We start from the raw sequence: 27,011 nt of genomic DNA on the forward strand, positions 1-27,011 counted from the left end.
TATATCACTCCGCAAAAAGGGGCAGACACTTTACTCTAAACTTGACAGGTTATGTATATCTCTGCATTACCTCATTGAGTCTCATGGGAAGAAATTGAAATTGAATCCAAATGTGTGTCGTACTTTTATAGATTGTACATTATCAGCTATCAAGTTTTGAATTTGTCGACTCCATTATGTAAAATTGCCCGGATTGGTTAAAGAAACGCGACCAGTAATTTATAGTTATGGAGGAAATGATACTTAAATGTGTCTTCTCCAATTTCTGACAAAAATGCACCGAATTCCATGTCCACTAGTTCTCTAGATCAAGTATTTACACTGACAGCGCTCTCGTCAGTGGAATTATTGTCAGTATTGAAATCAAAGAGATAGGCTGGGAGCGTGCCTGAAAACTAGGAGTAATCGGGCGTGTCCCTCCGGTTTAAGCGTTCTAATCCCTGTATCATTAGCGCGGACGTGAGATAATAGTCATCGATAACTATGGAACAAGATCATACACAACACTGCTCTGTGTTTGTTTGGTTGCAACGCTTGATCAACTTAACGTCAAAATATGCAAAATGATCATGTAGTAATGTAGTTTAAAATGAAAACCAAACCCTGCATATTTATGATTTGAAATGAATTGAATCGTTTGAAGACATCACCAACACATACAGTATGTCTAGGTATTTCGAAAAAATATCTCGTTTTTTAAATATATTTTTTTCCTAAGCTAACAATGCTTTGCATATTCCGGATCAGACTTCATAATTCAAGTCAACGTCTTGACATCTCGGTGTCAAAATGGCTTCCTGGCACATTCGAAACTTCAATTTTCGATTATTTTACAGTATAAAACTATAGAGTTGAGTTATATTGATATAAATCAAACGTGTTTACTATATGTTTTCTAATTCAATTCTTGGCAAAGGAAATAACCGGAAATAACAATGTCCGCCAATAAATCAATGGTAAGGGATTCTAGCTCAACGTCAACGATATGAATATAACGTTTCATGTAAGTTTGATAACGTTTTATTCGAGGATAATTGTCAATTTACCGTGGTTGTATCGGGGTTAATATTAATTGAGTCAAAGAAATGTAGCGTTTAGGTAGTTTTTTGAATTAACGTTACAAACAATTTAATAAATGATTCTTTTGTATAAAGCTTCATCTACTTCATGATATGATAAGATAGCATTATATTTTCATTATATTTAAACAAACTTTGTGTGGATATTCAAAAGTATCGTACTCTCGTTATATACATAACATCAATCACGTTTATCTGCATTTGCGCTGCAACCCACTATATGAACATAACCAGCAGAAATGCATTTCATTTGAGTATGCAAGCAAACACTCTCGTGACGAAACACGTGGTTTACTAATGACGTCATAGATAAACCTTGTTCAATGAAAGTTTTATCGCTTCGCTTCGGATAACCTGGAAAATGCCCCGCGTCAAACGCTAAAATGACTACGGTAATTATTGGCGCAAAGTTTATTCAAATGGGTCTTTTTCGGCAATGTCGTTTAAAGTACGACGCTTATACAAAACGCAGTAAATCAATTAATTTTTTAAGAACAAATGAATAATATTTTGCAATTGATTTTATAGTAAAACGTAACTTTTGGATTAAACGGGTTTTTTTCTTTTTCTTATGCCAGTATGAACAGTATCGGAAGAAACCAGAGTTCTGGCTGATTTTCTCCCGTTGGATTAACATGGGGAAAAGCCTTCGGAGGATACCATTTCCCCATGTTAATCCAGCGGGTGAAAGTGAGCCAGAACTCTGGTTTCTTCCGCTACTGTTCATACTGGCATAAGAAAAAGAAAAAAAAAGTTTAATCCAAAAGAACAGTTTCTTCCCCTACTATGAACGCAAACCGTTTACCTCTATATTAAACGTGTAGCCCTAGCGGGCTTTATGCAATATAGATGAAATCGATTTGCGTTCGTACAGGCATGGAAAATGAAAAAAGCCGTTCAATCCCTATTTAAATTTTGATAATAAAATCGAGTCTCTTATACATGATCAGTCCTTATTTACGTAGTGAAGCTGCTAACAAGACATCGGCTGATTGCGTACAGATAAACAGATCATCACCATTTTTCTAATTACTACAACAGATAATGTCAGTAAATACACAAACGAACAATAACGACAAAATGGTTATTTAGATATAACTTTAATGTCCAGAAATCTCGTTACAACAGCTTAACACGAGGAAATGCCTATGGGTGAAGGTGCAGAGGTGACAAGGAAAAATTAAAACAGAAATATTTGATCTGACGTAGAAATGAGCTGCCATATGGGCAAGACTTGATGCTATATGCAAGTGTTCTATGGAATTGTTGAAAGACATGATAGGCATTTAATTCTAAGAAAAAATAGGAAACGCAGCAGGGATATTTCACTCATAAATCTACATCAGTAACATTCTATCACAGCAAAGTGTGTCAATCTATCACAAGCTGAACTCGAGTGATGTTCGGAGAAACCATTTCGACTTCAAAAGGCATTCATTATGTGTCTTAGTTTATGATACTATAGAGTATCCTCCGGAATTCTAAGAAATAAGTGTTTGATTTGTTAACCTATGGGGGCACTTAATGATTAACCGAAAACACGAAATATTATGGAAGAACTAAAGCGGTTATAAGCTATGTTTCGTATGTACAATTGGATAAAAATTCTAATAATAACGATTAGCCAAATAAAAACCATACCATTAATTAAATACATTCATCTAAATCCTCCCATGTAACTCACTTGCATCTTTTCTTACAAATAGACACAAACGTGTACGCATGCCGTCCTCATACATCCTCGATACTCCAGGGGTTACGCTTATTTACGCTCTCTGCACCCCTGGAATATGTCATCGCAAAATAAAAGGCTTAGTGTGCACCACCTTGTGGATGAGACAGAAAGAGTAGTTCGACCCGTTGATGTACATCAATATAATCTCGCGGTAACGTAACAGTAAAAATTGACAGGCTTTGAAGTTGGGTGTCGCTCCTTTGTAATCTTCAAAGGACAGGTATCGGCCCAGCGTTTGGTCAGTTTCTTTTCTTTTTTACCGGATATCAATCAAACAGCTATCTTCGCGCCTTCAATTTTGCCATGACATATTCAAGGGGTGCAGAGAGCGTACGTGAGCGCAACACCTGGATATCGATGATGTTCTCATATGATACTAGTTCTTCCGAGGAGGACGTTAAACCCCAAAAAGACAAACAGACAAACAAACAATGCACGCATGATGTAACTTAAATTATAAATATATTAAGAACAAAATAAACTCTTTATAATATTATTATATGATATATTTACATATAGATAGGTCAGAATGGGCTACTTGTAACAGGTTAAGAATAGAAAACCCGACATCTGTCATATATCAATATCACAAAGAAGTAAAACAGAGTAACCCCATATATTACTACAGAGATAATCTGATTTACATTTAATCATTATTACACATACTTCGAGCATCTCGTACAGGGATAGATTTTTTTTTTATCTCCGGTCTATGATTCATGACATCGAGAACAACTATAATCATGTTCACCTACATCAAAACACACTATAATTTTACCTTTATTCGAGGAAACTGGTATTATTGTACATCTTATAAAATGACCTGATCCGAATACTCACCACCAATCATAGATATTTGGTGATGCATATCTTTTGTGGATCGTTTTAAATTCACAGTGCAAATAGTAAAATTGAATACGTGGTGAATAATTTCAATCATTCTTCCAAGTTGGTTTCGTAATAATATTTTTCCTTATGAAAGACTCGTTTAAAATATAACGGAAACTCGAATTTGTATTTTCAGCACGGTATTCACATTCAAAAACATCAAATGGAAGTTCACAACAATAACTAAAACCTACGTTAAAAAGAAAATCTAGCGAATGCTATCATATAAACCTGTGATACATTTTTGCATGATAGGAATCAAATTAAACCTACGAAGCAAATGCCCTCTAACTTTTTAGCATGAGTAATGTTTGGAAATTTTATGTTTGCAGCAAAGGACATTTGTTTGCTGAATGAAAATAAAAACCTCAGGAACAAGGATCGGTGATTGACCTCAAAACATAATCAAACTATCATAGAAATAGAAAATTTCATAAAAATATAATCTAAAATTACAATAGAAGTCTTTTTTTTTCATATTCCGAAAGAACCCAATTTAAACAAATGGTGATATTCGAAACAGCCCCGAGGGCTATTGAACGAGTAATATTTTACAGAATGAAGACATAGGAACAAATTTAGACTGTCTGACACGAGTTAACTAACATTTATCTACTGAGCGGATTAATTTACAGATAGGTTATTATGTTAGGGACAAAAACCTATAACTTGCCACATAACATGAAGTGAAGTGTAAACATATTTGAAAGGAAATGCGCCAAACAACGTCTAGTATAACTACCATCATCATAAGGCACTGACATATTGTCATATAGGGAAAGATTCAAAATGGTCACCTGCTTGTTATGATATACCGCTAAACAATTTACTGTCGCGAGACATTTATATATATTCGCCTTAATTCACGAGAGGATTTAATCGCAAAATCAAAACAATTGCGAAAATGAGTTCCAAGTCATAAGCGACCATCGCAAGTTGGAATGAGTTTTTTCCTGAAACGCAAAATTCAAAGAAAGACGATGTTTTGTTAAGTCACGTGATGCTGTATGGCACAGTGAAATGACTGTTATATAAACTCTAGACTGGGCTTGATAACCCTTTTCGCAATTGTATGGGAGATTATTGCAATGCAACTGTTAAATCAACTGTCGTGGATAAGGTGTGTGATATCAAATTATGAATTTTAAGCACACTCGTGAAAATTAAATGAACTGCATTAGTATAAACGGATATTTTATCAATTGTCTACTAAATTCTAAAATCAGTTTAACATCTGACCATTTCGATAGCATACTCCTTATGAGACTTCAAGTCCGATATAAACTCCTTGGCCTCCGGCTCATCTGGCTGACATCGGGACTCTTAGACTGGTAAAGGATGTGATATCAAACTGGACGCATGCCAAACTCTGTAAATTCTTAAATATTTCACAAGTCATGTAACTATATGTTCATCGTAGTAATATCTGGAGTCTAACTAAAGAGCTCATCATTGTAAAAGTATTCATTTGGATTATCCAACCCCCTAACTGACAAAACCTCTACCGTGATCACATAAACAGGCCACCTAGATATAAAGTTTTGATACTAACTTTGACTGAAGGCAACGATTGCGAGTCATTTTTGTTCACTCTCACACAAACATCGACTTTATGCATTGATTGCGAGTCTTTTATGCTAACTTACATAGTTTTTCGGTTGTCTACGATATGTGCCTTGTTGAACTTATTGGGTTGATGTACCTTAGATTTTATATCAATCGAATCATTTGTTTGTGGAGTATTATGCAAGCCAATTATACGACACACCTTATGAGACGATAAAAGCTGAGAATAAACATCACCATGGCGACGCTTTATTCAAACCACAACCTGCAACCTGAGCTGTGATACTTGATTCGATAAATTCAATTACATTGTAGTTTAATTTGCGACCATTTGTAATTTGACTGACGTGATTCATAATGCATTTCTATACTAATTAATTAGATTAGTTCCCTGCCGCTTTATTTTAACACGAATTATCCTTAAACTTCGTTCTCTTTTTATAAGTATTCGAAAAGCTATATCACGAATTCTAATACTTCAAGAAACAGTACTACGTCCCTCTAGTTTCTAGGGTGACAGTATAAAGAGTAGTAAGGCCAATTAAAGGTAAAAACCCCCAACCTTATCGTATGTTTCAGTATCATCGATTAATGCTACAGTCATCCGTCACATCAAAGGTCTATATACAGAGTATACATTTTTACTTATTTTCAGCACTCATTCTAGAAATATATATATTCAACAGGTGTATACAAGGAGACATATTAATCAGCTATGTACAGATATTATTTTATCCCGAAATACATCATTCAACCAAACAAACAAATCAAAGAATATTCATTTCTTCATCTGGTTTTCCCCCACTGGGAGTGTGACGATAAAACATGTTTATGAATAGGATTGCCGGGCCGGAAGTCCCATTATGAGTAGGGAATCACTGTGTTGGTGCATCGCATTAAATTCTTTCACACAACACCTTAAAATAAAGAGATCGTGACAATGTACTTGATAATGAACGGAATGATTCATTTTGGTGCAGAGATTGCTTTCAATTAAACTCATACTGGTACATTACTCAGTTCTCCACATAATGAAAGAAACATTAATAGCAGAATCACTCGACTACCTTTTTTTGACGTTAGTCTCTTTTATTGGGATACATCATTTATTATCACAACCGCCAGTTACCAGATCTCTATCATAACCTCATATTTTCCCTAGGGTTATATACGTTCTTCACCTGATACGGTCATTTTCTCCCTGGATACCATTTACCCTCTGCGCTTTTGTGTATATTATGTATCAATAGCATGGAGTCATACTCCTTTGGAAACGTTCATTCATACTCAAATTTGTCGTCACCATTGCAAGTATATTATTACAGGTGTTCGTTCTTTCTCATTATCATTGATAGATGTACTATGGTACCTGTCACGCTAACACTTTCCGATAATCAAAAAATCCAATGTTGATTGACAACTGTTATACTTATCACACACGTAACATGCCATACTGGATCCATACTAGTGTTCAAAGGAACTACCATCTCATACACAACACATTTACATACTAGGCTTTTTTGGAATAGTTGTAGCATTCCAATTTAACGTATTACTCTATCAACGTTAATTTTATCCGAAACATTGAATTCCTTTTTCCATCATAATTATACGGAAGCTTAATTGTGTTAGTTTCTGTTTCCGTCAATGTTAGTGGCTATTGCTACTCGTTGAATGCCTTGAATCGTTACAGATTATAAAAGTTAATATTTCAATCCATCGTTGTTGAAATCTCCTTGGTGGTTTGAACATGCTTTTATATATGAAGATTTTAAACACAGGAATCCAAAAGTACTGGAACGAATTTGACGTCACATGAATTATTATCTACGTTCTTGTTGGAAGTAAAAAACTTTCACGTTCCTTTTCAGCTTGTGGTGTTTTCTGCTGTAAAACAAAATATGATTTTTTTTTTATGTCAGTTTGTACAAAATTAATGTGTTGAAAACAATATCAAGCTTTAGACTCAACAGCTAGTTACATTAAAACTGTAAGCGTCATAATATTTTCTTCATTAACTGTTTTGTCAGACCAAGATCCAACATATTCACCATCAAGTATTTTAAAAATATAAACAAAGAAATTGGAAATCATAAAGATTTTTTCCTTTTTAAGGTAGATAACTCAACACGTGGCAACAATATGTGAAGGAACATATACCCTTAAGTTAACGATGCCCTAAGGAATGGCCCTATATCTTTTTATAAACTGCACTATTCCAAGCCTTCTCGCCATGGCTGAAATGCTTCTTCAGCACAAACATAGATAAGTATTTTTCTTTTTTTATTGTTGAGGTTGCGAAAAAGTAATTTCAACCTTTAGTTGTTTTATGATAAATGATCTTGTCACATGTTGAAAATAGTTCCGGAAGAATGAGTAGATCTCACTAAGATATGTTTTTTTGAAATACTTGATTTTGTAATTTCACTTAAAAGCTGAGTAAATAGCTGACAGAGATGAACGACAAGAATTAAGTCTATCGGCCTACGTAATTCATCAGAAAGCCGATTTTCTATATTATTGCGGTACAGGTTACAATCAATAAGTCGGGGATAGAAATAAATATTTGTCTTTACCTCTCATTTAACATTTAATGTCAAAGCACCATGCAGTGCGTAAATACACTCGGAAACACGAACACTCAATTATATTCTGATTAATAACTTAAAAGCGCCGTATTGTCATAGCTGTGAATGCCAGTATTGCATGTATTGTATTAGATATGGATTATATTTAAAACATTTAATACTCAGCAAATATGACTCAATAATGAAATTCTCTTGAATTGACATCTGTTTATTGATCAGAAACTAATGGGAGGTTTGTAATGGCGGGCCTGGTACACATTTTCTGTGTGTATAAGTAACCAAGAACGACCCACCTCTGACAAGGATAAAGGATTTCAAATTAAATATTATTTTCCAGTTTTGCATAAAAACTATGGTTTATAATACCGATAACACAGCACGCTTTACATCATGCTGTTATGCATATTTATCTAGCGTTCTATTAATTAGAGATATGTATATCGAACCGAAAAAAACATTGCTTCATGCGCAATATCAATTTGCATTGTACTGAAGAGGCAGTTTTCAAGAAATATTGGATGTACCGGAGCCTAGAACCTTAAACAAATGTAAAACATAAAAACACGTATTTTCATTATTTGATTGTTAATGAGTTTCCGAGAGCAGAACAAACACTTTCGTTCCAAGGATTATGTTGAATGGTTTGCTATCAAAGCATGTTTACGGAAACAAATGTTAATGGCAGTGCTAAGCCATATTGCAGATACCCATGACGCAACAATGACAGTATAACGATCAAATAAATACATGGACAAAAAACCAATCAGATATCAATAATGTTGATACGGATAATTCGTTCTATTGTTTCCAAAATAACGAGAGCCATGTGTATTTTATTAATTTATTTACCTTTTTTGCAGCGTTATGGAGCATTTTTGTGAAATGTTCAAACCCACACACAATGGCTGCGAACACTATGCCGCCTACTAGAATGAAAAACACTCCAGCAATGTTTTCTATCTGTAACTCTGACGTCTCGTCCGCTGACGGTTTGGTAAAATCCGGACAATTTCGCCGGCCCCACCATCTGTAACACAAATGATGAAATGTAAGACAAGCACTCTTCGAATGGTTACACTGGCCAACCAATTAAAAGGAGCGAGTTCATATAAACTGAGTTTTGGTTTAATTCTGCAGACTTTATGGCTTCAGACGTATTATAGACAACAAGGGCTGCATAATTTGTTTCTATTCCTCCGTGGATTCAAGAAACCAGATCGACAAAAAAGAACAATCCCGTTTTCAAGATACAATACTTTACGTAAACTAGATTAACGCCATTGTTTGAGGACATTTCGACAGACTCATAACTATGCAATTGGCACTTTCATGATGATTGGAATCCACGATCAATTCAATTGCTATTCACGAATGCAGTATTCAGTTAATCCCGCATTTGGCCGATGGAAAATCCACTAGTAATAACTAAGCATACAAGGACGAATAGTACGCTCTTGGTATCAGGGGAGAGAAATGGGATCGGTGTGACGAAAATAACCACAACAATTGTCTGTCTCCAAGTGTTATTGATAGTCAAATGTTGGCGTCAAGGATGCAATATAGGTAATAACGAGTAGGATAATGTCGTTAGTGTCATTAGACACTAATGCTTACACAACCGGGTACTGTTGGCTTTATAAACTGTAACTACAGTATTTAGTAGTTGTTCTCCTAAGTTATGTCCCCTTTTTGCGGCAAAAGATGTAACGAGAGAAAACAAGGAAGAAATTACTATTTATGTCACAATGGTATACATGGAAAAGATAATACAAAGAGAAAGTAGACACAACATCCTCCCATCTTCTTGTGTTCTGGGCTAATCACATTTGAACATTAGGACGTTGGTGCTATGCTTATGCTTCGGAAATAGCCTTTATCGAAAACGAGAATCAAGTTATGTGTTCTTACATAGCGAAACTAATTGAAAACGTTCAGCAGAGATTGACAAAGTAAATACCACAGTGTTTATAAAGACTAAATTATCTAAGTCTAGTCAACAGTCGCTACAAAGATGACGTAACAGAAGATTTTAGGATCCTATCTGTGAAAAACGAATCTAATATCACTTTCGTTTCTCTGACGGGGATGTTTGTTCACAAAATCAGTGTTTATATATGGATCTGTCTTCCGATAGAGGAGGTCTACAACAACAACAAATTCTGAATACAATCTTATAAGTGCCGAAAAGCAGAGAGAAAAACACATTTTGAAAAAAGCATTTTTATGACCATGTGTTTTGGATGCCGCGACATACTTAGGCAATGAAGAGATTCGTGAAGGTTTAGGCATAAGAACCTCCCCCCCCCCCTCCCCCCAAAAGCAAAACAAAAACAGTCAAGCAAATGCTTTATAATCAACGAAAACAAAACTCACTTGTTTTCTAACTCGTGTAGAAGTCCGGTGTCACTCATCCTTAGGATAGCCATTGACAATTCCTCCCGATAGGTGGCGCCAGGAGGGACCCCTATTCCAAACCCTTTGGGATCGAAATGGGGACCAATCTCCATAAACTCACAGTCCATGATGGTCATATACTTATTAACCGTTGTGTCCCAAAAGAAGGCATAATTTCCCTGTTTGACCCTTTGAAAACCTTCCGCTGTAGTGTCAACCATGGAGTCCTGTTCCCGGACTTCAGACATCTGGGCCCACATCTTCGAGAAATGCTCAATTGTCGTCTGCTTAAAAAAATGCATTATTCCACTGCTTCGAACGGTACCGTACTGTATTTTCGTCTGAGATGCCAAATCGGTGACCGACTTGATAGGGGCGTTGATCTTCTTGACCGTTAAGAAAGCAGCAAGGTTAGCTGTGTATGACGAAATAAGGATGAGGGCAAAGAACCACCATGCGCTGGTCAGTATACGGCCAGGGAGAGTGGACGGCGAGGCGTCAGTACTGCCCTGAAGGAGTGACCCGAAAACAAACCACAAGCTCTCGCGGAAGGAAATCGCCGGATAGTCCTTATTATGAGACGCCCCTATCTTTTCCAGCATATAGAGTATTATACTAACTACCACAAAGGCGCCACATGTACAGAACCATACAATATGGTGCAGGGGGTTCAGAAATTCAAAATAGGACCTCTCAGATTTGGGAAGTTTCATCAGGACACTTATGTAGCGGGTCATAAATGGTTTAGTGAAATCTACTGCTTCCTCCCGTTGTGAGTTGATGCTTATTGGAGCTACAGACATCGTGGCATTCTGAAAAGTAAAATATCAAAAATAATCAACGAGTGACATAGGTCCATACCAAACACATTTGTACGAATTGTAGGATCTTAAGGGCAATGATTAAATATATCTAAGGTCATGTTAATTTCACCGTTTAATGTCAACTATGACGAATGTAATCCCCTCATTAATCACTATATAAAACAGCGGAGTCTTACAATGTATATGATGGTTTTCCCTAAAATACTTTTTCTTTGATAATTTCTGCATCACATTAAATGTTTTTTTACAGAAATAATTTTTTCAGACCTATTCAAAGCAAACCTATTCACAGATGAAGTTTTGAAAGGGTTCAGAATGTCTTTTGTCTCGTAATGGTATCTTGTGCTTTCTCTTTGTTACATTTTGTCCTAGTGTGTTAACGATATGGCATACATTTCCTATGTTATTTATTTATGAGAACAGTGTGTGTTATTTGCATCTTAGAGTATACCTAGAATTCCTGTATGTATACTATTACAAATGTATCACGGATATTTAGGATGTGGTCCTTGCAATATGCCAATAATTCTTCAAAACTAATAATGATATTGACATATTCAATCTAACAGTATATTCAAAGCTATCTTTGATATTTTAGATGACCTCTCTTGTCTGCGGTATTGCAGTGTCCATTTGCGATGTTTACGGTCAATGTGTCATTCGCCTATGCGATATATTATAGGTATTGATTTCCCATCAGCACTCCATTATGTGTCAGACCTATGGGTTTGGAGAATGGGCTAAGCATAGGTCAGAATGACGTACGTCCTCACAACCTTAAACCCATTAAACTGGCAGCTCGGGGTAATCTATATGTCTATTACTTTGATTAGGGGGTCAAATATCACGTGTAAGCTTTCCATAATGGTATAAGTCAACAGGAATGTGACAAATAAGGAACTAATAAATATATTACCAACGTCATATTACGGATGGTATCTAAGTTTATCTTCCCAATCATCACTTAATAACATCTAATATTGGTTATAACCATAGTAGTGTAATCCAATCTGGAGGGGAACGACCCTTATTTATTTATATATATATAATCAATCTCATTGGTGAGGCTTTGTTTACAACATCGTTACTGAACTGTCAGATGACCAGACTTTTGATTCGTGCTTCCATTATTGTTTAACTCATTCACCCCTAAAGACATATTTGAACTCCAAGGATGGAAAAGAAAGTTTATAAGTGCATTTTTTCTGAAAATATCAACACTTCGCAATTAGGTTATATTATTAAACGTCAGCGCTTAATGCAGCCTATTACTATCACAATAGGATTGCGTAATCATATTTTCGCGCATGTGTAAAAGTGGCAGAACTATTTTGTCTTGGTAGCATTCTTAGTAGGTGTTAAGAGGCTGAGAAATATATTTAATTATGACAAGAAAATATCAACCATCCTGATAAGGCTATAATTGTTTGATCTTGGCTGAGCTACGTCTTCGACAGAAAAACCTTACTCTTGGGTCTTCATCACACAGTCTTTACATATTCTATTGTCCAATCACACTGTGTGATTGGAATATACTTGTTTCGTTAAACACGCAACCCTAGATGATGAAGAGCCAATTTTCATGCCCACTTTATTATTGATTGCCATAAAGTTAATCGAAGAAATAATTAAGTAGAATAAATTAAATTCGTTAATTATTTTCGACAAAAACTTTATAATTTCTGTTAGTTGTTAGTAGTTAGCGGGTCAAGTGACGCTATATGTACTCGTCGTTCTTTCTTGTGATAGGTTACTGTGGTAAAGCTTACACAGAGGATATCCTGTAAAACCGTACCATTTTACTGTAAACATATTTTTAAAATATTCACTCTTAATGATGAAGTTATTTAATCAGGAGAATCAATAACGAATATTTATACTTAATTGTTTATCCATTAAAGCGGTATAGATATCATTGCCAGTGCATATTGAAGCTCCATACACGAATTTGGATGAAAGTCGTTGAAGGAGGGATTTGAAATGTAATAACGAGCATTATGATATTCAAATCATTTTCTCAACAAGTTGCTAAAAGATTGGAAATTTGCCCTTTATATTTCTAAAAGTTGCTAGTAAAATACGTCCTTTTTTTGTTATCCTATTCATTTAACGTGTTGAAAGGGCTTTCACACCAACTTAATGTTATCTATCATATGTTTTACCATCCTTGTGCAATATATCATATAAAGTTGATACAAAATTTACAATGTTACTTACATATGGCTTCCCTTACTTCTCGTTCACTGCTAATAAGCTATCAATTACATGTATGTTCCCTGTTGTATTGAATTTTCGTTGATAGTGTAGCCAAGGGATATCTCTAAAACTTTAGCATGATACGTGTAAATCTTTAAAATATCCTCTCAGAATTAGGTCCATTTGAATCTATTCTTCTGAGATAAACCATGATTCTTTTAGAGGCGAAACCCAAGGTAGATATGTGGAAATACATATTTTTTTGAGATTAAAAAAAGTAGAACGTGTCATTAAAACAGGAGAATTCTAAATAGAGATAAGTCACGGAGAAATGACGATACAGATATGGGTTTTTTCCCCACAAAATTCGGTCAATTTTATCAACAATACAAGTGCATTATGCTCGGACTGCGTTCTCAGATAACATTTGATTAAAAAATCCCGAGCAGATCAATTGCATTGAAATTCCAGAAAAATAAAAAGGAAAAACTTTTTTATACAAATTTGGCCATTTGATTGTTCTGGTGCCGAAGAGAAAAGTTATGAACTCGGCGTGAGGCTATAATTGTATATTGCTAGCATAGGTAAAATACTGTTTAACATTGTATGTATTTATGTAAGATCTGAAACAGTTATCCCGGATGAAATTTTAAATTTGTTTGTTATCTTGATATAGAGAAGCAGGATAATAGAAGGAGAAAACATAACCTGCTGATTGATTGATATCAGTTAATAATTTAATCTTGCTTGTAACAAGCATTTTTATTGGCTTAAACATTTATTTTATCAGCCCATAATATAAAAAAAATGACGTCGCCGTTTGCAACGTCGCTTTTGATTGGCTGATACAGCAGCGCAATAATTTCTAAGAAAAAAGAGTCCATCAATAAAAGTGGATTTCCACAGGGATTGTGTATAGTAGATTAAATTATAAGGATTAACTTGAATATATTTTTCATGTTATGGAACTATAACACAAAAAATCCGGAGTGTACTCTTATCATAAACCGCTTCGCGGTTTATTTAGAGTACACACCGTTTTTTGTGTTATGAAAAATACATGAAAAATATATTCAAGTTAATCCTTTATAAACTAAAACTATTCAAAACATCTCTGATATTTTCTACAAATAGATATTGTTGTTCAATTTAAGCAAGTTTAATGACGATTTAATCACACTTTGAATAGATTAAGTTATGAAATTATTTAGCAATTTCTTTTCATCATGCTTTCCTGTTGTGTTTATTAAAAACAATCTTATGTGAACAGATCAAAACTGTTATGCTGGTGCATATCACTTTGGATCCATGTCTCGTGTTCCTTATACCTATTCTTCCCTAGAAAAGTTATTGTCAGAACATTGTGACAGAGTCGGGTTTCTTTTGAGAGACATCTCAGGGTAACAGTCACTAAACATAAGCAAGTGGATGCAGTCGTCATTCGCCAAATGCTGTTGTGAAAACTTAAATCCTAACCAAACTCTCCACCGTTAACCATCATAGCAAAGTAAAGGAGTTGTTATATGACCTATAAATCTGTATTAAACGATTGAATTCAATTCAGTATCGACGAACCAAGATAAGATGTGACAAAATACAATTGAGGGCCAATATTACTCTTAGAAATCAGGTTAGTTTGAATTGACATTGACAAATGGGGCCATATAATTAATATATTTCTCTACGAAGTTAAATGCCGATAAAGTAATTTATAATTTTTAAAGATATTGGTATTTATCACGCTTATGGTGTCAGCATATCATATTTAAACATGGTTTACAAGAGAAAACTTTTTCTCACATGATGTAGTAAGAGGGTATTTTTTCTCCTAGTGACGACCTGACCGTAGGCTAGAGTCAGAAATATGATATTTACAGTATACAAGTAAAGAAAGATGAGATTCACTCACGCAATGCACAACCCAAACATCCTGAAATGACTACAGCGATCCTTCAAGATTTATACAAATATAACCGATGTCTATTTGTCACGAACAGACTGAATCAACCTTGATTCCCGTACCGCTAAACACACAGGAGGCGGTGGCAGTCTGTGATGAATCCTTGTCTGATGTCGAGGTAGTAAAACAACTTTGCGAGCAGGGACACTAACAGTAAGTAAATGCATTAAAAGCCTTACTAGCTTTATTTTCAAATTTCAGAAATCGTTTGTTTATATTCAAAAAGACGTGAATCTTCAAACGTGTATCGACGTTATCTTCAGATAATATATTTATGATATTGATCAATGATTTCTATTTTATTTTATTTTATTTTTTTAAAGAATTTAGATAGTACAAAAGCTAACCAGGCCCTGAGCGAATTGATCGTGACATGGAACCACAGAGTTACAGAGAATATTTTCGCTTCTTGGCGACTGTTCCGTTCCATCTCAATGATAACTATATGTACCTGTACTTATCGTAGGAACAAAGATTACGTAATTGCCTGTTAAATATATGGAATGGTATCGGTATTTCTCACCCCCGCCAGAAGTTCTCCAATCATTCCGTTCCATTCTTCGTTGCTATCGTCAATTTTAGACCCGAACATTCCATCGTGGACGAGATAGATATCGTAGTCGAACTGAAGCATTTCCGCCACCTCCTTGATCAAGTCTACGGCGAACCCTTCGAAGCGGTCATTACCGTGACGTAAGCGGTAATCACGCTTATGCATGGTAAATGGTTGTTCCTGTAAATGAAAAGAGGGGAGGGTAAGTAAGTCGTGCAAGTGTTATATGAATTGCAGTGAACACACTGATTGACCTATCCATGTACGGAAAACCTCACAATGACTAAGGATCTCTTCCAACTGTAGGTCAAACACTAGAAACAATTCGCATATACAGTTACCTCCCCTTAATTCTGTTTTGGATATAACTATAGTGCAATTTTACTAGGGTGCTACGTCTGAACAAATAGCAAAGTTGAGTAGAGTGACAGGATACTTTTCTAGCCGAGATGATTTTTTACACACAGAGCACCTTTTTGAGTATATTTGGTTTATATCATCTTTATTATTCTGTCACAAAAGTCTCGCAAGGTATGCGTTTTTAGAAATGATTAATCAACGCTCCAGTCAGGTCGGGCAAGTGATACGAGATACCTTTCATCTGTTCAATGAAACTGTGCTAATTAAGATGGTAGGCTATCTACATCACACATGAACACCTTTACCGTAGTTCTCATTGTGAGCTCATTAAATCCCAAACAGATAAACTGGGTGTTTCGTTTTCTGAACAAAGAGTCTCAAAGAATAGAGTTCTTTAAACTAACAAAAGATAAATTGTCACTTAAAGATAAAAGCAAAACAATGGATTAACTTGGTGACTGTAGAATATAATTTTGGAATTTATTAACTCCATACTTTTCTTTGACAGTCAGCTTCTTCAATAAAGTGTTTGATACCCTATTGTTATTTTTATTATTGTTTGATGGTACGTTCTAAAGATAAAAAAACGTATCTTGATAAAACTTGTGTACATATGTAATCAACTCAGCTGTAGGTTAATGCCATATTTGACGATAACTCAAAATAAAAGTCACAGGCTGAATATACATGTATAATGCCCCCTAAATATGCAAATATTACTCCTTACACTAACGCAATTGGTATTATATTGATTGATAAAAGTTCTGCTTTCACAGAAAAGATAGTAAGTTTTATGAATATGGGAAAAACATTTGGAAAACGGCAAATATCACTCAGAATGAGCTAAATCATTTTTCAATATGGCAAGGTTTATATTAAGACAAAGTTTACACACGCCCACACACAAAATATTTGTTCAACGGATCCAAACATTTGCGAACCTTACCAAAATCATGACGACTTTAGCCCTTCTTCCTCTTAGAGGAAATGGTTGTGTTTTGTTCCCTCTGTTGATCCTGTCCCGGAACTGAATTCTCGAATCGAAGAAGTCTGGCATTGACACCCATTTTCCTATCTAAAACATAGCATGAAATCATTTCAGATTGATTCAATATTCAAAGTCACGACGAAATTTGATTGCAAGAGAATCATTTATTTCAAAATCACCAACAACACTTCTGTACCAATACGTTATTCCCTTTGTATTTTTCTCGCTCTCAGTAATTGGTTATTTTTGAGAAAAACAAAACACTTTCAATATCGACAAATTTCTCAATTTTTGAGGAATGTTGGGAAAAAATAAATTTCACACAATTTCTCACATCAGTAGCTGGAGCTGAATTGACAATGAGGTAATCTTAGTGTGGTCTTCAATACTGTAACATTTGTTGGACAAACTCAATACTGATCAAAATCATTGGGTTGGAAGAGTCTTCCAAGTATCGATCGTAAATGTTGTCAAGTTGTAACGAGTTGCATGCGCAAATGGGCCAACATTATTTGGTCTTGTCAGTTTAATTCGACAATTTAAATTCAAGCAATAACCACATGACATGCTTTCCACATTGTAATAACGAGCACTGCTATTTACAGACCGGGAGTCTTATCCAATTTCTCATCACGTTGTTTGAGAATTATTTTCTAAGGCGTTGGTTGGGTTATTGTCGCTGTAAATTAAGCCTAAAAAACAAAATAAAAAACGGGAAGAAAATCTAATATGCGAAGCTTTAAAGTTGTATTTGTTTACAAACTGTTGGCGTAATTATTATAATTACCTACGCTCATCTAAACTCAACAAGTTTTATACTATATCGGTGTCTGATCCAATTATGGTTCCTCATCTTATACAATAGATATTCATAACGTTTCTGTTTCTTTTGTTATTGCAACCCTCTTTCCCCCCAACCAAATAAATAAAATAACAACTAAAATTAATTAAATAAATAAGGATAATGAATCAATTAATAAATGAAAATAAGAAAAGTAAATAAATAAAAACACCATTGACCCGAAGGTATAACGATATTGGCGATACGTCGTAGATGGAAATGATGGCCACCCCGACACTTCTCCCAAACCGTCACCTCGACCTCTTGCATGTTTGCCATCAATTTGTTATTGTGCGTTGTCCACGCTACAACCGTAGTGACTAATTACCCAGCTCCAGCGGTCATAATACTCTGGCCTCCTCACACCGTCGAGGTATGGAATTACGTACTGCTAATCCAATGGAGACGTTTACGGATGCGTTTTATCAGCCCGCCAAACCAAAATTACGCCAAGTGTCACCAAACACACCATATAACGTGAAAAATATACGCCCTTTGTAAATAAGACCGCCTCTAATTCTCGTTTCTACCATAAGGTGACATCAATGTACAAAACGACATGGTACCACAGTGCGCCGTATAATAACCCGGATCCTTCAGGTTACACGAGGTAATGCTGTTTCTCCGTCTGACTCTGCGAATGTGACCCTCAGACAAATTAACGATCGGTTCGACTGTCCCTTGCTGCCCATTCGCTTTTGGCGGCCATATTGGTTTTCACAAATTGGAAAGACTGACGCGAATTTGACTAAATGTATTATTCTATAGGGGAATGCTCTTAACACAACACATTGTCTTTTACTGGATGGAATAACGAAAGTCTTGTCTCGTCGAATAACTATCTTCTGTAATAAAAGTCATCGGGTTTTGATTTAAGTTCATTAATTTACTTTAAAAGTGCTTTATGTGAATGATCTCCCTTTGTTCGCTTCAACTTGTTTGAGTACTTGTGCTTGAGGTTATGTATGATAATTTTGCTATAAAGATCTGTCATCACACATAACACTCAGTGTGATGCACAATGCTACTATCGTGTAATTTACCGGTATAAAGATGATGTTTGGATTTAACTCTTTGTCTTTATATAAGTAGACGTATTTTTTAAGATAGGAAATCTTACAATATGCCCCGTACCTATATCGCCAAATATTCACCATAGGCACTCCTCCATCGGTCTGGGAACTGTCTCTACGTTATATCAGGTAAGATGTAAGTACCAAAATACGCCTTAACAAGGATACGTGTAAATACAAGCATAATGCTATTAAACTATTTCCGGAAATGCTTCATGTAACAATAATGTGCATCAACACAACCTCATACTTTTGTATCCGCCATCTTTGACATGGCTCCCGTTCTCGTAGACAACGGGCAGGTGTCCATGGCATCGCTTAAAGCAAGCGCAACATGGTCAGAAAATTTCACAGACACGGTCAGATCAACAGTGTACGGCACACACAAGATGGACTAGATAAGGTCATGCACAGGATGTTACTATATATATTGATACAAACAATGCGTCCACCGCAGGGCCAACTATGTACATACCACATGGATCAACATGAAACACATTACACTTGACTGTTATTTCCTTGAATGTCCCTTTCCGTTATGCTATAAAGCCGTGGGCGTATTGTTTTTATTTGTTTTTAGACTCATGAATTATGTCCTCGAGACCTTCTGGCAACCGGTGCCTTTATGACCTCGCGGAGGATGGCGTTTTTTTCCGCGACGGACATCGAACGGAAACACAAATGTACAACACAAGATCCTGTCAAAGATTTAAATCACAAAATGATGGATAACCAAAAGACAAGGTTCTGAAAGTATATCTTCGGGCAAAATGAGTTTCCATGGAGTCTACGATACCCAGGAGAATGTAACACATGTTTCACGTGATAAGAATATAAGATTCATATTCATCTTGGTAATATGCATAAACACTGGGATGAATGAGTTAAGAAACAGTGGACATTTGCTTGAAATTGATTGAGTTTTAACGGAATTTTGTTAAATTCTCTTGGGCTATTTAATTGATTTTAATGTATTTTTAATTGAATTTAGAAGTATTATGTTATCTAAAGGGTTAATTCATCAGTTGTTTAAGATATTCTTGTCCTGTCTAAAGTTAAAAATAAATTCACATTTAAAAACAATTTTAGTCCTAATGATCATCTTAGTACCGGAAAATCAATATCTGCAAATATGCAAAAACGAATAAAACATTATAGTCATTAAAAAGAGAATACTGAACAAGTTAAGGACAGAGGAAAAGAAATGAAAAAAATAAAATAAAAAAGAAATTGCATAACTGAAATTCTATTTTGTGTTATTAGTTGTCTGTAGACTATCTTGAACGTTCTATAAATATCTTAGAACACAAACAGCGACATCCATAAAAGGTCCAGTACAGTAGTATGAGCTCAGCCTTCTAGAATAAAATTTCGAAAACGAAACACCGAATGGATCCCATTAGCGTGCTTGTACTTCACACTACGTTATAACGTTTAATAGCGACATTATATAGTCAAATAAATCGTATGAAAAAAAATGTGTTCATTATACGCGCAAAATGGCGTTGCTGATTCCCCGTTTGAAAGATTTAAACTCAAACGTCAACGCATTTCTAGGAGAGATTTAAAAGCAATGAAGAGATGGAATCCGATTTCCGATATCACGACTCCGGAACAATGTGTCTGGTTAGTTCCCCGATACGCCTTTGACCACCAATTCCGAATAAGGACGTATTTTGAATGCTTATTTTCCATTTCATGGTTATTTGTTACAGTTATTATAATGATGATAAATTCGTTTTGAGACCACATATTACTTAGAAGGAGAAGTGCTGAGTTGAAATGTAGCTTCCAGGTATACTAGAATTCTTACAACGCTATTGCATGCAAAATTGCAGCACATCTGACTTCCAGCCTCGGTAACAGAATCAATGCTACAGATGATGGTAAGCCCATCAAATCGATTTTACGTCATAGTTTATCTTTCGGGGTTTAATTTCCTGCAATAATCACCAGAATTTCTGTCACTTACAATCTGTTCCGTTTATTTATATTACAAAACCAACAACCTTTTTTCCCTATAAAGTCGCTTTCATCAGCACCTGCCTCCGTCTTTGCCTGAAATTATTGCTCAATAATACGAATTTAGAACTAATCAGTGACACTCCCTCTCTCGCTGGTAAAGAAACACACTTCGACGTTTTGCTTTTTCTCATAAAGAAGACTCCTGACACCAGGAATAGAATCCAATTTCTGCTGTTGCTCATTGTAATGAAAACGCAAAGCCATCACATTCGTCCCGTCCATTTGAACCTAAAAAGCAACTGGAGGCAATTCCCCTCAACCGGTTGCCTATCTGAAGCTGCGAGACGTCAAATGAAGAATTGCAGATACTTATAATTACTGCGGAATACATAGCCATATTGATTTCTTCCGATTCCAAAGAAAGTGGAAGCAATTTAAGACTTTTTGTTTCCTATTTCAAAGATTTGAAAGAAATTACAGATTATTTTTTTCGTTCTTTCAGTTTTATTTGTTTTTATACAACTGTACGTTTTATTACTGACAAAATGTGCCTTACGTACCAGTAATAGCAGTTATTTAAGAGCGGATCGTCAATCAACGGACTTGATAATAGTTTTAAATAGTCAGGTAAACTCTTCGTTTAAAATCCGTTGTAATAGTAATGATAATAGTTTGAGGTTCTTATATACCGTTTTATCACAACCTAGTTCGTAGGTCGTTTCAAAGCGGTTCACAAATTATCATACGTGGTTATAGGGCCTTCCCAACCAGCCAATATCTTTCTCAACTCCTTGGGGAGCATACAGCCGGTGCTGCCATTTCGGCGCTCACAGCTAGATTTCAACAATTCTAGCACTGCCCAACCACGAACTGATTAACAGCTGAGTAGACTGGAGCAAGCGTGGTAAAGTATCTTGCTCAAAGATACAACACAATGCCGTACCATGACTCGAACCCGCATCCCTTCGGTAACGAGCCGGGCGTCCTTACACTAGATTACCGTGCCTCCGTTGTTTGGATGTAAGCTTCGTCACATTGTAGAATGCTTTACCACTGTCTCGATAAATGATGGTTCGACTCTTGCGTTTCTCAAGTTTTCTTCTTTGAACCACTGAGACATTGCAATAGATAAATATCAGAAAACCTTAAAGTGATTAACGACAGATGAACTGCAGGGCACCTTTTGCATAACAAGCAGAGCAATGAACTCTAATGACATTTAATCTCCTATTTTTCAGAACTTGTAAAAAATATCTTGCATAGGTTATTTGGTGTTATTGGTTCTGATTAGAAGTCGTACATAAGGAGTCTTGCTTTTCTTTTTTATGTAAGTGTGTAACATATCCCGGTGGCTAGTGTAACCGCGGCATATAGTCCGGCAGTTAACTTGTGTTACTTCGCAGGCATCGCGGATTAATACACGTTATCGTAGGAACAAAATCGAATGATGTCAAGTCTGCTGAGTAAATCAGATGAGACTTTTACCGTAAAACAACCAACCCTCTACGATTAATTCCTTGTGAATAAGTAGAAATCATACAGGCTGATAACGTAGCGCGTATTACTCTATAAATCGGCATTAGCCTAGTCTTGGTGCTGTGACTTTGATGGGGACTACTGTGCAAGATGTTGTGATTTCATTATATTGAGTTAGACGGATGGCGGTGTCAAGGCAAATTAGTATCCCTGTCAGTAAGGACTGCGACGAACGACACAAATGTCACACGGAACACAAACGCAAACGGAGTACCCATGGGACCACGGTTTGTCCATCAAGCTTTCAAATGCACGGACGTTGGACTACCAACCATATTTTGTGGTACTGAGTGACAGCTTTGGAACTATGGCCGAGATAACGTGTTCTGAGTCGGAACTTATCATTGTCATCACATTTGAAAATATCATTTTATTATTATCAGCAAATCAGCGTTATTAGGTCATACGAGGTCCCATGACAGCGATTTGTTAAAAGATAATTGTTATTGTTTTCTTTTTATTAAATCGTTATCACATTATTAATGTAAAGGACGTTTTCTAATTTATTTGTTGATACAACTGATATCATGATATTCATTGAAATTAATTATTATCTTATTAAGTTGGAATCAAACGATGAAAACAGACAGATTAAGAAGACAACATACATTTTTAAAAAGTTGGAAATGTAGCGATTCCAAGAGAAAGTAAGGATGCAACCTAATCTCTATCATGTCGGAGTTCTTGAAACCCCAAAATATGCACGGCTCTAAGAAAGTTCTCTTTTAAAAAGATAAAAGTGAATATGAAAAAATAAACACTGAACCTGCAGAGATGCATATCTTACGTGTGTAAAACATAAAACTGTTCATGTTTTGAAAATTCGAAATGAAGTTTCCAGTAACACAGAAAAAAATAGTTGAGCAGAAACAAGCTTTATATCTCTAAGGCGTTTCCAGACACTTAATTGTAAGCACTTTTTTTTTTTAAAAAGTCGCATTCGTTTGTATTCGCGATGGAGGCATTTTTCCTGAAACATTATTTTGTTTGTCGTCGAATGGTACTAATTTGCATTAATTCCGTCTACCGTTCAATAACGAAAACGATCTGGATAAGGTATGACTGAATTGTGTAGTACTTCATATTATAACAGTTATTTTGAGTTCATGTGCCTTACTTAAATAACCCTTGAGATAGTGTCATTACCACGATTATATAAATGAATTAACGTTAGCTTCCGTAACCAATTTGATTTTCCTCCCATACAACTTGCCATTGTCACGAATCCTGCTGTCAGATTCTTTTAAGAATGACATCAGGCAAACTCATGTTGGGAAATGAACCTAAATTCTCAGGGAAATGTGGATACACAGGAAGAATGTAAAACTCAACACAAGTCAGGCCTGTTTCGGTGAGAGCATTGGTACGATGCCGATTCTCAGGATAATCAGGAGACAACAGGAAACAAGGGTCTAAAGAACAGGAAATTGAATTGATCATCAAGGCCCACATGTCACGTATTGACAGATACAAACAAGTCATGAAGTCACATATTCCGGTAACGTGGGATCGGCCAAGGGCACATTTGCAAGCAAGGTGTGGTGCTACAGCTAGGGACCCAGCTCGCGTTAAATACTAGAATACACCATTCGTATAGAGACATCATATTTAATGTTATGCATTTCATTTTGTTTTCGGTCTGTGATGATGACAATAAACCCGTGCGTTTTACCTCCTTGCATGATCATCAAAGGCGACAAAGAAGTGCCACATGCAGAATGTTTTCTTTGTCGTTACAACTAAAGACGAGATGAAGCGACAAAAATAATTCGATCTTTGCCATCCACGTGAAAATTGTTTGGATATCATCTATGCTTTCCATAGTAACGACCTCTGTATCAATCTACCTAGTATATGCCTGTTATCAGAGTAAGGTTTCATGGTAAGTACCACTACAAAGAAGAGTCACCACATCGCTATTTGCCCATTGAAGAGCTACGGAGGCCTAAACCCGAGACAAAAAAACACACCAAAAAACAAAATACACGTAGTATCCAGAATAAGCATATTTTTCAACTTTGTGATTTCATTTCGTGGTTTTTTTCTGCTAACGCTCTTTCCGTTCCTCTACAGGGGCAATTTTTGTGGATATTTTTGATAAGTTAAAAAATCTGTTTTACATCAAAACCATTGCCGCTTTATGTAGAGCAAACTATAATATCACACCTTTGTCACAGGGTGGAAAAGCGTGCTAAAAACAATTCCACTGTGATAAAAATAAAATATCCTACCTACATGAAAGAGAGTAGGGAACAGTGTCATACACGTCTTACCGAATATCTCTCGTCTGTGCGCAGAAGACCGCCCTTTCTAGCGTGAAGGAAGCAATAACCACTGACAAATAAATCTATTTTCACTAAAACGGCATTTGAATGGGATCATAACTATATGTTACGTGATGTTGTCTCGCTCCCAAATCGTACTTGATATTGCTAGTTACGTTGTTGTTAGCGGTGCGAGCACTGGTGCGTGTGGTGTTTGATGTGTTTACGGGAAACATGCAGATACAAATAACTGTTTATATTCTGCTCGTTGAAATCTAGATGACTGATATGCCAAAATAAACTGATTTAGTGGAAAATATGAAGGCGCAAATAGAACATGTGTAATCGCAGACTCGTGATGTCTGTGATAGCATTACGTTTGAATGTTGTATCACCCTATCGGTCAGTGATTACAAAATGTCTGTCTGAGATAACACCATGGTGGTCTGTCATAACAACAATATATCAGCAATACACGTTTTATACCGCCTACTAGTAGCATAATAAAATCATTGCGGATGGTCAGTTTGGGAATACCCGAGAAGAAGTTGAGAACATACTAGGCAACGCATCTTCCCGTTTTAGAATGTCTTTTATATGAAAAAAGAATGTCCGCTCGCGTTAGATGACGTCAATGTTCTGGGGCGGATCACAACCATCAATCTAAGATGACAGTATACCGAAGTTAAGAATTCGTTTTTAAGTCATGTCGATATGGTACATTTATATCAATAAAGGTACAGTTTACCAATAGATACAGGAATTGTAAAGCATAAGACATCGTTTTAACTTAAAAAAACAAAATGCATCATCGGAAAAATAATCAACAGCATAAAATGACATTACGTGCGCATATTACACGAGACTCAAAGCAAAATGTTCAAAAGACGAAATAGTTATTCCCGCACACAACACTTCTTACATAACTTACCGCGTATTTTTCGAATCCGTTGTATTCAGAGAGGAAAATGGAGAAATTGCTTCGCCGCCCGCTCTCATCAAACTCCATTACACCAGTCAGTCCCGTCAACCTAATCTAAAAGGCCGAAAACAGGATTAGGATTACTTCAGCCGGAAATATAAGTCAAAGAAGGAATTGTGGGTAAAACTTTGACAGGGATCAAAGCGAGGGTCTTGTAAGTGTTATGGCAATATGATCCTTAAAGCAATGGAAGGGACATAGATATTTATATACACATTGTATTTAGATACAGTACAACTCAATTTGGTTGTCGTAAAGGATTGCATTTTTTCAATTTGTTTGGATTTTTCTGCTATCATCATTGAGAATGAAAGCAAGCTGAATAATTATAATTATTGTTTAATAGACACTGAAACTCGCGCAAAGTGATAGTTTCAATTGATCGAAGTTACATCTAGTGTTGTTGGTTATCTTACATTTTAATTTCCATAAGAATATATTGCAAATAAATATGTATTTTTGCGAAGGATATAATCTCGCGTTAATTCGTAAAGGGACTTATAAGCAAGTGCTAATTAACATAAATTGTTTACTCCATAGGTATGCATAATCAATATCGATAAACAATCCTCTCATTTCTGAACGTACGCATTCACAAATAAGACATACATACAGACATGTAGTTCGCGAAATAAAGAACACGTGACAATAAAGTAATTAACAGTGGACATACATACTCCTAAAACTTAACTTAATTGCGATAGACATAATTGTCTATTATATCCATACCACTGTACCTCTTTGATGGCATCAACAAGAACCTTTCTCTCATCCATCGTCGTATAATTCCTGATACCATCCACCGTGGACCGGATGAGGGATATCGCGTCCATGGCTAGAGATCTGTTGAGACGGTCCTCGTTCACTCCAATCTTAGAAGAAGCCGATTCGTTCATCAGACCAAACATGGTGAAATTCACTGTGACCTCGGGGAAGTCGGTGAATACATCATTCAGCTGATCGCCCTGTTAATAAGCAAACGCCAAATTAATTAACAATAGGTCCATTTCTTCAAATTATCTCAAACAACACTATATATTACAGTTAATGGGATAGTACAACGTTACAGGATGTGCGGTGAGCGCACGAAAAAGTGCACGCCATACAAATATGTAAATACGAGGAATGGCTTACAGTAACAATAAACACGATTTCATTTTTATGCACTTTTATGTATGCTACTTTATTTTAGCTACATCTATATGTTTATCATTCTATC

General features: G+C 35.8%; 1 protein-coding gene across 1 annotated transcript in view; it reads right to left on the bottom strand.

Annotated features, from left to right (window-relative positions):
* Positions 1–3,070: 3,070 nt before the first annotated feature.
* Positions 3,071–27,011, bottom strand: part of LOC110452432 (glutamate receptor 4-like) — a 95,555-nt gene continuing 71,614 nt past the window's right edge. Inside the window, exons 6-12 of the mRNA XM_021500960.1 lie at positions 26,530–26,757; positions 25,742–25,846; positions 17,090–17,218; positions 15,754–15,963; positions 10,230–11,062; positions 8,706–8,883; positions 3,071–7,155 (exon numbers count right to left, since the gene is read on the bottom strand). Of these exons, the coding sequence (XP_021356635.1) occupies positions 7,096–7,155; positions 8,706–8,883; positions 10,230–11,062; positions 15,754–15,963; positions 17,090–17,218; positions 25,742–25,846; positions 26,530–26,757 (1,743 nt within the window). The 3' untranslated portion in view covers positions 3,071–7,095. The remainder of the gene's footprint in view (positions 7,156–8,705; positions 8,884–10,229; positions 11,063–15,753; positions 15,964–17,089; positions 17,219–25,741; positions 25,847–26,529; positions 26,758–27,011) is intronic.

The sequence above is a fragment of the Mizuhopecten yessoensis genome, unplaced genomic scaffold (genome assembly GCF_002113885.1).
Source record: "Mizuhopecten yessoensis strain PY_sf001 unplaced genomic scaffold, ASM211388v2 scaffold6683, whole genome shotgun sequence".
Classification (NCBI taxonomy): Eukaryota; Metazoa; Mollusca; class Bivalvia; order Pectinida; family Pectinidae; genus Mizuhopecten; species Mizuhopecten yessoensis.